The sequence below is a fragment of the Aythya ferina genome (genome assembly GCF_964211825.1).
Source record: "Aythya ferina genome assembly, chromosome: 1".
Classification (NCBI taxonomy): Eukaryota; Metazoa; Chordata; class Aves; order Anseriformes; family Anatidae; genus Aythya; species Aythya ferina.
In genome coordinates this window covers 119727961-119743035 of record NC_140296.1, presented here as the reverse complement: position 1 = coordinate 119743035, position 15075 = coordinate 119727961, and the positions used below count along the sequence as shown (strand labels likewise).

Sequence of the window (15075 nt, the reverse complement as noted above, 5' to 3'; positions counted from 1 at the left end):
CACTCCATATTTTCTTGCAAATTGCAGTGCACATTGTTTTACTGCCTGAGTTTGAGACGTGAAGCACCCTTTAGGCTGGACCAGAGGGACATTTTGGGGTTAAAAAACATGTCTATGAAACCATTTTCAGTCTCATTTATTTGCTCTCTATATTTCTGTTAAAACAGACAGTGACAATAAGCTAGTTTAATTTATTCATGCTTCTCTACCAAATTTCATTTTCAAATTCTCACACACTAACAACCAGTTGTGTAAAAGGAGTTGTAACCTAGGTAGGAATATTCAAGACAAAATGCCCATAATACTAGGGGTGATTTTTCATTACTTTCCTAAGCGTAGTTTTCTGGGAGCCAAGGTGATGGATGTACTATGAATGCTAAGAGAGATAATTTATTAATAGTGTTTCATTTGTTTACCACTCAAAGGGCAGTTGGTTATTCACAGTTAAAAGATGAAAATGTAGTTTCTGCCATGAAAAGCTAAACAGATGAAAAATGAGTAAAGAACAGAATAGGTAGGGGAAAAAGAAAAAAAAAAAAAAAAAGAAACATTACAACCAAAGACAGCAAGATAGAGATAGGGAAAAGTGGATTGAGAGATTAAGAAGCTACTTGTGAAAGTTAATTTTGAAGGATATGTTGGCTCTGTACCCATTAGTTAGGTGCTTTTCTAAACTGTTCTCTGTTTATATCATTCAGCCAACCTAAGACAAAGTCTTCCTTAGAGTAAATGTCTGTAATTTTCCAGTTTCTGTCAAGTAAATAACAGCAGGAGAACATTTGTTTTTATATGATGACATTCTGGTGCCAGTCAGAACTTGGGATATGCTAAAAATGAAGGGGACAGCTCATGTTAACTTTTTGCTTTGGGTTCTTATAGAGGACTGTTTGTCACTATTGGGTAGCAAATGTTCTAAACCACAGCCCCAGACAAAACTGTGCGTGGGATTTTAGGAACATTTACAGTCTAAATCTTGAACCAGATTTGGATTTTTGCAAAGTGACTGCCAACTTTTTGTACAAATAGCTGTAGCATAAAACCCAGGATCCAAATCCCTTTAAAATGACGATCTAGATAGAAACCACATTTTTATGTTGACCCTCTGCACTAACAACTTGGAGTAAAGGGTCGTTAAAGTAAGAATCTGATCGTTTTTGGAGTAGGTCCACATCCAAACAGCCTAAAATCCAGCTCAGTGTTTGCAGTTGGCTGGCTCTAGGCTTTTTAAGGCCATATAATCTGATAGGAAGTCCAAGGCCCAGGAATGTGGTTGAAACTTAGGCCAGCTACACCTGTTTTTATCTGCTTTTGTCCAAAAAATTCAGAACATGAGCTTCTGCAAAAGAATTGCAGAAGTTTACTTCTATCCTTACAAAGGCAATGTCTTCTTATTGGTGCCTTTGTTTGTGATTTTTACAGTATAATCTGTTTTTTTTTTTACCCAGTGGGCAGTCACCTTTGCCAATGTCCTGGCTATGTCTCTGCAGAGGACAAGACCCAATCTGTTCTTTTCTTCTTTTTTTTTTTTTTTTTTTGTCACCTGCTTTGCTACAGGTAACATCAGTTGCAAGGGGATGACAGAGCGCATTCATAGCATCAACCTTCACAACTTCAGCAATTCTGTGCTCGAGACCCTCAACGAGCAGCGCAACCGTGGCCACTTCTGTGACGTGACGGTCCGCATCCACGGGAGCATGCTACGCGCCCACCGCTGCGTGCTGGCGGCTGGCAGCCCCTTCTTCCAGGACAAGCTGCTGCTGGGCTACAGCGACATCGAGATCCCCTCGGTGGTGTCAGTCCAGTCCGTGCAAAAGCTCATTGACTTCATGTACAGTGGGGTGCTGCGGGTCTCGCAATCAGAGGCCCTCCAAATCCTCACAGCTGCCAGCATCCTGCAGATCAAGACTGTGATTGATGAGTGCACAAGGATTGTCTCGCAAAATGTGGGAGAGGTCTACCCGGTGATTCAGGATTCTGGCCAGGAGACACCCAGGGGAACACCCGAATCAGGCACTTCGGGGCAGAGCACCGACACAGAGTCTGGCTACCTGCAGAGCCACTCGCAGCACAGTGTGGACAGGATCTACTCGGCCCTCTATGCCTGTTCCATGCAAAATGGCAGTGGGGAGCGCTCCTTTTACAGTGGGGCTGTGGTCAGCCACCACGAAACAGCCCTGGGGCTCCCCAGGGACCATCACATGGAAGACCCCAGCTGGATTACCCGGATCCACGAACGGTCGCAACAGATGGAGCGGTACCTCTCCACCACTCCAGAGACCACACACTGCCGCAAGCAACCACGCCCTGTCCGAATTCAAACCCTGATGGGCAACATCCATATTAAGCAGGAGATGGAGGATGACTATGACTACTACGGCCAACAGAGGGTGCAGATCCTTGAGCGCAACGAGTCTGAGGAATGCACTGAGGACACTGACCAAGCAGAAGGCACTGAGAGTGAGCCCAAAGGGGAGAGTTTTGACTCGGGAGTCAGTTCCTCCATTGGCACTGAGCCCGATTCCGTGGAGCAGCAATTTATGGCTGGTCTGGGCCGGGATGGGCAGCAAGAACCTTCTCAAGCAGATCAAAACGACGTCCCTGCTGATGGCGCTCAGCCTCAGCAGCAGCAGCAGCAAGTAGATGCCAACTCTTCCTCACCAGAGAGAAGCAATGACGTTGAAATGGACAGCAAAGTGCTCACAGTCAATAACAGCACCGAAAAGGGGGCTTTGCAGCCTTCTGTCAACACAACTGTTGCCCAACCATTGCCAACCACACAGATCTACTTACGCCAGACAGAAACCCTCACCAGCAATCTGAGGATGCCACTGACTCTGACCAGCAACACTCAGGTCATTGGCACAGCTGGCAACACCTACCTGCCTGCCCTTTTCACCACACAGTCTGCTGGCAGCGGCCCTAAGCCTTTTCTCTTCAGCCTGCCCCAGCCCATAGCTGGCCAACAGACACAGTTTGTGACAGTGTCCCAGCCTGGCCTGTCAACCTTTACTGCTCAGCTGCCAGCCCCTCAGCCCTTGGCCCCATCTGCGGGCCACAGCACAGCTGGTGGGCAAGGCGAAAAAAAGCCTTACGAGTGCACTCTCTGTAACAAGACTTTCACCGCCAAACAGAACTACGTCAAGCACATGTTTGTACACACAGGTAAGAGTACGTCCCTTTGGCTTACACGCGAAGCCAGGGAAGGTCCTTTACAAACAAGGACTTCAGTTCTGTTTCCCAACCTGCCAGCCCCCAAGCAGGAGGGAGAGGCTGCCCAGAGAGCTGGTCTCACCGAACACTGTCTAAGCTGACTGCATTGAAGTTGAGCCCCTGTGGACACACACAGGTCCCATAGAGGGGCCTAACTGTGTATGGTGCAGAAACAAGCGCTTTTTGCTTGGAATGAAATGTGTCCTGCTTCCATACAAGGAAATGGTAAGCATTTGTTGTCCCCAAGCTCATTCCTGGTGGAGTTGCAGCAGTAGGTCCAAGGCCTGGGTGTTACACACACTCTGCCACATATTTTCTAAATTTCACATATTTCTATAAAGAAGTAAATTTGGAGTTTTTTTTCAGGAAGTTTTTCTGTACTTCACTGAAGCTCACTGCTATAATTCCCTGTCTGTTGGTAAGCCAGATGTTTTGCTGTCTGTGGTTACAGAAACATAGGAGTTGATGAGAGAAAAATTTAAAATAATGAATGTAACACAACAACAGCACCCTTTTTGTCTAAAAAATGTAACTTTTTTTAGTATATCGTCTTTTGAGACAAAATAGGTAACCATGTTTGCTACTAATCCAAAACTGCCTTTTCTAGCTTTGTTGAATTATGAGACTTAAAAACATGGAGATATGTATATATATATATATATATATATATATATATATATATATAAAATGAAGACGCTGTTCTGGGTTCAAGACAAAATTTTGCTTGCTTTAGCCCTCAGCTCATTTTGACTTTGGAGAGAAATTTTAGTTTAGAGAAAGTGTAAATATTTCTCTCACCAAGCAGTCATTTTGTTAACATCAGGTCTTAAAATACATGCTGGGTTTATGATATATGGAGTAGAACCTAGAGAAATTGCCTAAGGTATGGGAGGAATGTAAATCATGCCTCCCTACTGTATCAAATAAATTTAACTTCCATGTGTGTATGTAAACTTTTAACTACTATTTATGTATAATTATCATTTAAATTTAAAAATCCTTTAGAAATCTAAGGCACACTTGTACATTCACGTATACATATAATATACAGAAAGGTTCACTCCTCAGGACTGGTACAAAATGCATGATTGCAAGGATTAAGAATTCTGAATCCCAAGACTACCCCTTTGTCTTCCATCCTTCTGCTGTGGATGAGTAGCTAAAATACCGTGTAGATGGTGTTGCATTTTTCAGAGAAATATCCCATTAAAAACACAGTAAAATATATCTGCCTGCATCCTTGTTCTAAAAGCTAGAAAGGTTTTTGTCACAAATAATTTCACTGAGATTAGGTGTTTTACTTCCCCCACCCTCAACTGCATACTACATTTGGTATTTAAAGTCTGATAAAAGGAACCAAAAAGAAAGACCTAGCTGCTATGGATAGTCAACCGAGGAAATTGATGGACATTTCCAATCATGAATTCATATTTAGTTTGTGTGTGTCTAAGAAAGCCAAAAATAATGAACTTCCAGTGGCAAGGAAAGAATAGTGTAGATAAATGATTTCCAAGTTCATTTAGGAACTAACTGGTTTCTGGAATATCTGGGAAAAGAATAGCACCTTGACCAACAGGGGGCAGGGCTTCAAAAAAGTCCTTCTGAAAATAACCTTTGTAGGTACAGTCTTGAAGAAAGCATGCCACTCTTACCTTGTCCATTGCTGGACGGGGACACTCAAAAAACTGAGTGCAGACAGCTGTGCCCACTGTCAGGATGACTTTGCTCAGCCATGTTAAAAGTAGCCAGGTGAAGTGGCTCTGGAAGGGATCCAAGGAAAAAGGGGAAAGATTTGGGAGATGCACAATTTGAATTAGTCTTGCTGTCAGGAGGGCTCCATGGAAGAGTCTAATCAGAAAACATAAGTCAACAAGCTAAAGTTCACCCAATCTCTCTATGTTTTTATGCTTCCAAGAATGATACTCTGATGCAGCTTTATATGCAATGAAAGCACTGCAGTGTAGACACAAACCTACCTCCCTTTCTCCTTTCATATAGATGCAAACAGGCTGGAGACTGATGTTTTGCCATGTTCCATGCAGGCTGTCTTTAATGTAGCCCACAGTGGTGTTCTCAGACGTGCACTGTTGTGGAAACGCAGAGCTAGAATGTATGCAGTCACCATGCACCTTATAAGACATCATTGCCTCCTCCTATGTATCACGCTGTGGTCAATATTCAGTAACTGTCCCATATTACTGGCTAAAACCAACCAAATAGGAAATAACCAGAAGGAAGAACATGCACATCTAATTCACTGAACACCTGGCTTCAAGATGAAGAATCATGGACTAAAAAATCTGCAGTTGGAAAAGGCAACACAGTGATCGCTAAGGAAGCATATAAATCCACATTCAAAGAAGAAAACCTTACAAGTTTTGAGATTCTTAGGACAGAAGAAGTCCCAGAAAGGTTTAGAAGATAAAATTAGAAAAAGCCAGAACACAGCATATCTTAGAAATATGTGCAGGAAAAAATTAGGGTGTTTTTATAGCATAGTCTTAACAGGGTCTAGAGCAAAGGAGACCAACTTCTTAAAAACTCTGGGAGATATCTTGCCTGAGGCAAAAATGAGTGTTGCAAATGTAATCAGTCTCTTGTAAATTAATCTGACATGATTATAGCTGACACACCATCATTTTCCAGATAGCACATGTCAAGTATATTGGCCTGTCTAAACTCACCACTCTATGCTCAGCAAAGGCAGGAAAGTAAGGACTTAATGGGTTTTGACAAAGTGTCTTTGACCAAGTTGGGACAAACTCATCATTGGTGCAAGGAAGTGCAGCATGTGGATCCATCCACAGATGTTGCCATCATATGCGCAAACTGTGAGATAAAAAGAAAGACTTAGAGGTGATAAAAATAAAATTCTGTCCTTCCCATCCAATCCATATTAATGATCTCCATTTAAAATTGAGTATAAGTAGCATATTTTAATCTCACTATGCAAAGACTAAATGACACATTACTACAGGCATGTGATCGTCTCTGCAAATTGACTCTTCAGGATATAAAAGTCCTGAGCAGATTGTAAAAAGGAGGAAGCAGGATGTGAAAGAAGAGGATGTCTGCTAGATAGGAGATGGCAGAATGACCAAAGGAAATAGTTTTCCACTTGGTGAAACAAGAGGATCGTTTTAATTGTTTCACGGAGACTCTCCTCTCGCCCTAGCAGGTTTGAGGATGATGAACTACCATGTATCATGAAAATGTTGCTTGATGCTATGGAGCCTAAGGCTGTGGCATTGTCTCCCAGAAGAACTCTGAGCACGCAGAGGAATTACAAGTAGTCTGGACAAATCAGTTATATGTGCTCAGCTAAATACTTTTTTAATGCTGCCTGATTGTATTTTGTCCAGATATGATCGGAGTTCACATCTCTGGCTTACCTGGTTAGGAATTTTATTTATCTGGTGGTCAGGTCATTTAAGTTTCATCTCTGTTACCATGGATGTTCATGTGTTAGGCCGCCCTTTCCGTTGTGCTGGCTGGGCAATCCTGTATATTGAGGTACCCTTTTCAGTTACTCTTGTCCATAATTCAGCTAAGGGAGTTGACCAAAAATGAGGCAGCAAATGTAAACCTATCATGAAGAATTGGATTCCCCTGGCAATCTCTAGCACTTCTGAGAAATATGAAGCAATTTACCAAAAATGAGTGTGTTACAAGTCAGTGGTCTGGTAGATCATGTTTTTATTGCATACGGGTAGGGAGACAAAAGCACTGAAAGGTAAAATAACTTGAACAAAATCTTGCTAGAAAGGAGTAAGAGGACAAGACAGGAACACAGCATTCCTCCTCCCTGCCTGGGGCAGCAGAGGCTGTGCTATTGAAGCTGGGAGTAGAAGATGCCAGCACCTTTTAACTCCTGTTTTTGTCAGTGCCTGCTCCATGAGCTTGAGCAAATCACCTCAGCTTTTCACTGTGTGTAAGCTGGGAATACCTGCAGCCTCCACAGTAAAGCACTGTGAAACCTCTGGTCAGACTAAGTTTTGGGTTCCAAAACAGTTTTTAACAGAACGACACCTTCTTAGCCAAAGCATCTCTCCAAAGACTCACCGTTAGTTTATTGCAAAGAGTCATACAGAGCTGGTTTAATTCTGTTATCTTTTTTTTTTTTTTCTTTTTTGTCTGTTTTTCTTTCTCTCTCTCTCCCTCTCTCTCTCTCTCTGTCTTTGGCAACGGGCAGGTGAGAAACCCCACCAATGCAGCATCTGTTGGCGCTCCTTCTCTTTAAAGGATTACTTAATCAAACACATGGTGACGCACACTGGCGTGAGGGCGTACCAGTGCAGTATCTGCAACAAGCGCTTCACCCAGAAGAGCTCCCTTAACGTGCACATGCGCCTCCACCGCGGGGAGAAGTCCTACGAGTGCTACATCTGCAAGAAGAAGTTCTCCCACAAGACCCTGCTGGAGAGGCATGTGGCTCTGCACAGTGCCACCAACGGCACGCCTGGAGCCACCGGCACCGGCGCCAGGGCCGTCCCTGCTGGGGTGGTGGCCTGCACGGAGGGGACCACGTACGTCTGCTCTGTCTGTCCAGCTAAGTTTGACCAAATCGAGCATTTCAACGACCACATGAGGATGCATGTGTCAGACGGATAAGTAGAATCTCTCTCTCTCTTTGTTATGAACAAAAAAAAAAAAAAATAGAAACAACAAAAAAAAGCTATGGCACTAGAATTTAAGAAATGATTTTTGTTTCATTTTTACCTTTATTTTCCTCCTTTTTTTTGGGTTCGTTTCGTTTTGTTGTTTTTGTACTACATGAAGAACTGTTTTTTGCCTGCTGGTACATTACATTTCCGGAGGCTGGGTGAATAATAATTTTCCCAACCTCCCTCGGATGGTGGCCTTAAGGCCAGGTAGTGCTTCATGAGCTCCACTGGTTGGATCTCTAGCTACTGGCCTCTAAATACAACCCTTCTTTACTACAAAAACAAAAACAAAAAAACACAAAAAAAAAACACAAACAAAAAAAAAAACATAAAAAATCAAAAAACAGACAGAAAAAATAAAAACAAAAAAAAAACAATTTCTTTTTTCTCACTTGTGAAGAGCACTACAAAAGAAAAAGAAAAGAAACAAAACAAAATATATTACAAAATCTACAAGGCCTACTGTCGTTATAAGTACACCGCTCGCAGTGTTTCAATGGACATAATTCACAATGCTGACCGCTTTTGGACTTCACAGTATCCAGTTAGAACTGTGGAATATTTTGCTTCTGGTTGAGCAGCAACCAGAGGAAACAAGGCCCTGCTGGTTTCCACCACGTGTCTGCTTTCTCACACACACATGCATCCACAAACACACGAAAGGGCTGAGGGGAGTGCAAGGCAGTGTGGCTTGGATAGTGTGGAGTCCCTGCAGGATGAGGAAAAAAGAATCAGAGGTTCCTCACCTGGATTCTGCTCCATCCCACGCTCTCTGGCTCACCCTCCCCGCTGCTTTTCCCATACCACCACCACCTTACAGCAGAAACCAAGAAGATTCAGACAACGAGCAACGGTGGCTTTTTGTAATTTATTCAGTGTCTTCGCTGAGCCCAGGGCCTCAGCACAATCAAGAGGGACTTTCACAGAAGGCAAAGAGAAACACAGAGGAAAATCAAAGATATCAGAGGTTGCAACCTATGGATCTAGGTACAAGAGAAGGGTTAGTTCCCACAATCTTTGCAAAAAAAAAAAATGCATCAGGATTTATTCTTGTGGAAGAAAGAGGAATAGAGGGCGGGTGGGGAGGGGAATAATTAAAAAAAAAGAGTTCTTGGGACTTTTTTAATTCAAAATTTTATAGAGGGGCAAAAGTGACGTTTACCAGATAGAATGCTGATTTTTTTAATATATTTACAACAGTATTTGTGTAAAAAAAGAAACAAAAAAAGTGAGATTGTTAAAAGTAATTTTTCTTTGTTTTCTTTTTTGTTTTGCGTACACTGCCACTAATATCTTCTCTTTTATTATATATATGAATATATATATAAATATATATTTTATTTTAAATTGAGACTGTTAAGGTTAGCTAACCTGCTTCCAGATAGAGGGGGGGAGGGGAGATGATCTTGATTTTTATTTTAAAAAAGAGGAAGGATGTTTCTTAATTTTCTTTTCAAGTATTATTTTTTTCACTCTCTCTCTCTTTTCTAATGGAATCAAGAATTACCTGGGTCGATGAGGGGCTCTGTGAAGTCATCTGTGGGATTATCTACTAGAGTTTGTGCATCCTGCAGTATGGGTTGAACTGCTACTTTGTTTTTTGAGTTACGTGGTTCTCTTTTGGCTCTTACCAAGGTTCTGTTGTTTCTGGTTTTGGTTCCATCTCAGAATTTATTTCTGCCGAAGGGAGGTTCCTTTTGAGAAAGATAGCTTCTTGCAACGTTCCCTTGTTTTTGAGGCTGATAGAGTTTGTAGTCTTTTTCTTTTCTTTCTTCGTTTTTGAAAATGTAATGAAAGCCTTGGAAGTGTGTAATAACTAGGATTTCCCTTCTTTTTGGTCACTGGACAAGAAGTAATCTGCTGTATTGTTCTCTCATCCCTGCCTTGCTTGCTAGAGAGCTTCCATATTTGTGTGGGAATCTGATCCTGCCCCTGGTAATTTGTGCTGATGCCAAAATAACTTAAAAGGTTACCATTGCAAATAATCTTCCCTTCTTCATTTGCAAAAACGTCTAACTGAAGGGCCACATCCCGCATTCTCTGCATATGCAAAGCTATGCAAGGAATGTAGGATCAGTGTGACAGATTGATTCCTGATCTGCATATACATGTTGGTGTTCTGTATTTTGTTTTATTGTGTTTGGGCTGGTGTTCTCCCTAGTTGTCTTCTGTGTATCTGTGTGAGAATTTTTCCCCCAAAGCCAACTCCCAAAGTACATGGGTCCTTAGTTCAGTTGGATCAGTGTTTGACACTGTCTTTGTCTTGCTTGAAACCCATAGCTAGGATTTGCACCAGCTGCACTCTGGACTTTATTTTTTAGGCAGAGAAGAAGCACCTAACAAAAATATGCAAAAAGAAAAAAAAAAAAAAAAAAAAAAAAAGAGGCTAGTTTAGCTTTTACTCGTGTCTATATTTAAATTAAGCTTTCTTAAGTTTACAGAACTTTGCTTGTGAACACTGAGCATTTCACATGAGACATTCTTTGATGCTGGACAACCTTCTAAATATTGACTCGATAGGTCTGCACATAAAAGATTGTGTGTTCTTTCCACCTGCAGCTTCTGTATCGGATGTCTGTGATTCAGCACAGGTAACCTCGTTGCTACCTTCTAGGCCCGTTCCATTGCTGATTTACTATGGGCAAAAAAAGTCCCGACAGATACTTCACTCTCAGAATCTTTCTGTAACCTGCAAGGTATTGTTCAGCAGATCCTAAATGTCCAAGGCCCGATTCTCACTTGCACTAGACAACGTAAAGAGACTTTGAGGCAAGTGCCAGAACGAATGAGCCTTTTGTGTGGTCATGTCTTTTTTTGTCACCAGTTTCTTCAGGTAGTTCAAGGATTTTCACAAAGAATCTACATTAGTTTGGCTGGGCTACAGGAGGAGCACAAGCTAGTTAAAAAATATTGTTTTTATAACTGCACTGGTAAAATAAATGCTGACATGTGAACCAAGAAGTGAAAAGACTAAGCCTAAGACACAGAGAGGGAGAACTGGTATCTGCTGTGCGAAGAAACACTAAATCTGTACAGAAAATACAGGTTCTAGAGACAGGGATGGGGAGGAGAGTGGGGAATGTGAAGCTGTACAAAAGGATTGGAAGACGCTTCTCTGGGGAAAAGGAGTTTTTTTTTTCTGAGATCTTTAGTGTTGAAAAGTTTGGTGTTCTCCCATATGAGGAATTAATGAATTTCACCCAGCTTAAAAATTTGTAGCTGTTCATTTGCCATCTGAGGTCTGGGGAAAAGCTGTTTAATTTGTCATTGTTAAATTTGGTCAACCACGGTCAAAATGTAGCATATTCTGGAATATGGTTCTGATACCAGAAGAGATTTCAGTACACAGGAAATAAGAATCAGGGTTTACATCCACCAAAATCCAAATACTAGTGTTTAAGTGAATTAAAAATTGGTTTCGAATGAATGAAAGGTGCCAATTAAAAAGTAAACTCCTTAAAGTAAAGCTAAGGCATATAAATTGTGTTCTAAATCTCTTGGACAGTTTAGGTCAAGGTCTTCACAAATACCTGCCTGAAATACAACCTGATTTTATCAAACTTCCAGGCTCAAAAATTAGTGACTAGGTTTTGTAAAACATGGAGCAACTTGCAGCATGCTTGTAAATGTAGCTGAAAGTGCTCATCTGATCACTTCCATATTTAAGTGCCCTTCTATGAACTTAGGAGCTCACACATAGACCCCTTTATCTTTTGAAACATTAACTTCTCTTTAATAAGGCTTCCTCCTGTCTGTAGAAATATATATTTCCTATGTGGAAACACCTACAGTAGCTGAATGTTACAGGTATTTTCAAGCTTCATGCATTGCTATTATATTCCTTACTAGAAAGAATACCTGTAGGACACTGGTAGTCCCAATGATCTACAAACTGCTGTCGACAGTTTTTGAGTGCATCCATCTCAGTATGCTTGAAAGGTTTCCTTCAAAATACCAGGTAAAATGAGGTAGATGAGAAAGAGTTGACAGTACCACACATCCCTCTGCTGGAGCATGCAATATCCTGCATTCCTTGAGCACGATTCTCCCTTCCCCTAAAGCTCTCTTTATATTGCTTTGGCAATGGAAAAGGGCATTAAGTGGGGCACAGATTCAAGCATACAAATCAAAGCCTCTCTACAAGGCAAAAGTGCAATTAGGAAGCCTTAGGTTAAATGAGAGGTAAGTGCCTTCTCTTACTGCTGCTGAGGCTGGTGAAGTCAATTGAAAATGTAGGAATGGCCAGAGCAGACCCGCCCTGTGGTCCACCTCACCCAGTGTTCGGTCTCTGACTCTGTGGCAAGGTACAGATGATTGGGAGGAAGATTAAAGACCCGTGTTGGATAATTACAAAGTAGTAAGCCTAAGAGAGAAGATTTATTATAATCCCTATGAGATATGTATCTGCTTATAACCTGAAGACATAATAATTGATGGCCTTAACTTTTTATCCCATATAAAAATTATATATTGTGGCAGATAATTCTCATTATCCTACAGAGATCTAGCTTATTAATTGCTAGGTGGCCCCAATGCTATCCTATGGAAGTGAGTTCCTCAATTTAATTACAGCCTTGTAGAAATGATTCATTTTCTGGTTAAATTTGTTGCTGTTCATTGAAGCACCCTTGTTCTTGTATTACATGGAAGTATAAATCAGAGGACCAAAATTTGTCTTCTCTTATCCATTCCCCTGCAGTCTGCCTCTCTTTGGGAAATGTGAATCCACAAGGAATGCAGGACCACAAGGTCAGTGTCTGCTGGTCAGGAAGGAGAGAACGGCAAGCAAGTGTGTGTGTGTGTGTGTGTGTGTGTGTGTGTGTGTGTGTGTGTGTCGTGTGTATGTGCACGAATGAGGTTCTCCTACAAGACATTTTCCAGAGGCACAGAAAGTACAACTTGTACATAATGAGAAAGTAGCAGGAGAGTACACTAGTCTTCAGAAACTGTAATATGAGCATTTTGAGGCAGTCACTCCTCTCATAAAACACGTAGCATTAGTCTCTCGTAAGGGAAATAGAGCTGTTCTGTAGGAGCTGCTCTGGGGACACTTTCTCAACAACTGTCTTGCTCCCATTAGGCCCATGTCTGGCCCATGCTGTCAGATACTTTCAAAATCAGCCCAAATTCACAGTAAGCTAACAGGGAAAAGTATAATTTAATTCACTCTCTAAAAGAATAAGATTTCCCTTTGCTCTAAGATCAGAGGCCAAGTGATACCCATTTTTCTTCTTCTGATTTCTTTTTCATTCAAAGAAGAGTTGAGATAACCCACATACTATCAGCCTCCACAACTCTTACCCCAAACTGACTGATTTCAGTGAGACTTGAGCTACTCGATTAATTCTGCATCATTAACATGGTGGAGGAACAAATCTAGTGTTATACTAGCGTGTCTTGGCTTTCTTAGTAAAGAAAACAAATCCCATAGGGATCATCCCTCTTCCAAAACATACTCTTTGCGGGAGCATTGAATCCAGTCCAAAAACAGAAGCACCCAAACCATTTCAGACATAACCAGACCTCCAGTATGCTTATGACTGTGACCTTTTAGACAGTTTTATGTGAAGCTAATCTTACAGCTCTCAGTGCTCAAGATGACTTGCTACTCAAAAAGAAGTATAATATCAATTTCGTACCTGGTGACTGTTCTGTCAAGGAAAACTAGACCTTGGTAATCCAGCCCTGTCAACTCAGTATCCAGCTCCTCTGAGCTATTGAATTAAACCTGACAGAAATGAATCAGCAGGTAGCCTAACTGAAACAGCGTCTCGTCTGCCTAAAGCTAAATAGCTACTTTTCACATTCCCAGATTTGTTGGTACACTGGCTGTGAAAATTCCTGAAGGAGGTGTAACGTGATGAGAACTCGGCTCTGAGAGGTTTTGAGCCTCCTCAGATCCCAAGAGGCTTGTCACTCTGTAGGATTTAGCCCCTAAGTGATCACAACTCTGCTGCAAAAAGACTTAGGAGAGAATCTACAACTAATATGTTAAATCTGGAGTCCCAAGTTTATAAATGGAATGAAAACCCTTCCCAGTATTTGAGTGTCCCCCTGACAAAAAAAAAACAAAATCAGGTGGGAAGGCCTTGCAGAGGGGTAGAGACCAAATGTCTATGACATGTCCAATAAGACAGTTAAGTATCATAAGGTGGCCTGATGCTCAATTTGTGTCCATCAGTGGCTTGCTCTGGCCATGCAAAGTCAGTTATACTGCAGTTAACCTTCTTGTTTGTCCTGCCAGAAGTAGTACGTAAGGTCTCAGTTAACTTCCTTTAGAGTGATCCAGTTCATCTCAGCAGGAGCAAAGGAGTCCCCGTATTTAGACAGACGGCTAAGGTGGGAAATTTGGAGAAAAATTAAGATGAAATAGTTTGAAGAATATGCATATACTCCAGACAAAGCAAAAAGTTGTGTTATGTTTTTCCTTAGTGCAGAACAGACAAATAGGATCCACAAGTGTGACACTGACAGAGAGATGATCTATCACAAAACAGAAATGCTTTGCTCTCATAGACCTATTGTAAAATGCAAAGGAGAATCTGTTTCATTTTTCTGAGAAAAAAATGTAAATAAGAAAAAAGATGTGTTAAGTAATAGTATATATCCACCTAATTATTCCCAATGCTGATAACTAATCGACTAGATCAGTGCCTCTAGGAACAGAGAAAATGTTATGCATTCAATGTTTCTGTTTCTGATCATCCTTCAGTACAGATCAGGAGTAACTTAGATGAAAACAGTGGAGTTACACAAGTTACACAAGTGCAAAATTTGTGGTGAATGAAAGAATTATTCCCCTGTATGTCTGTGAAAATCTGGGCATGCAGCCACTCTGAGTTTAAGTTTATCATTACTAGGATACTGTTCGATAATTTTGGTTTAAAATTTATATTTTCAGTGGGAAAAAAAATACAATGTTAAATATCGACAGATTTTTTCCATGATTTATTTAGGAATGGTGCATGTTTCTTTTTGCACTTAAGCCTCAGAAGCAGTACTTGATCCCCAGGCATTACAAGAGTCCAGGTGTAGGAGAAGCAGAGTTGACTCATCTACTGTAAATAAGGTAAAAGAGTAAAGTGGACCTGTAATATGCTTTAAGTCACTCTTCATGTTGCAATTGGTAATTCCAATGAAGATTTTCCTAGCTTTGTTATAAAATACAGGGAATCAAATAATCCTAACCAAAATTCTAAAA

The 15075-nt window shown here is 41.1% G+C and overlaps 1 protein-coding gene across 29 annotated transcripts in view; it reads left to right on the top strand.

The window, feature by feature from the left end:
- The window catches only part of ZBTB20 (zinc finger and BTB domain containing 20), a 457627-nt gene extending 443383 nt beyond the window's left edge, over positions 1 to 14244 (top strand). For all 29 annotated transcript variants that reach the window (XM_084506527.1, XM_084506513.1, XM_084506520.1 and 26 more), the window contains 2 exons: positions 1555 to 3162; positions 7403 to 14244. In XM_084506527.1, coding sequence (XP_084362653.1) covers positions 1575 to 3162; positions 7403 to 7821 — 2007 coding nt within the window. In that variant the 5' untranslated portion in view covers positions 1555 to 1574 and the 3' untranslated portion in view covers positions 7822 to 14244. The remainder of the gene's footprint in view (positions 1 to 1554; positions 3163 to 7402) is intronic.
- The last annotated feature ends 831 nt before the right edge of the window (positions 14245 to 15075 follow it).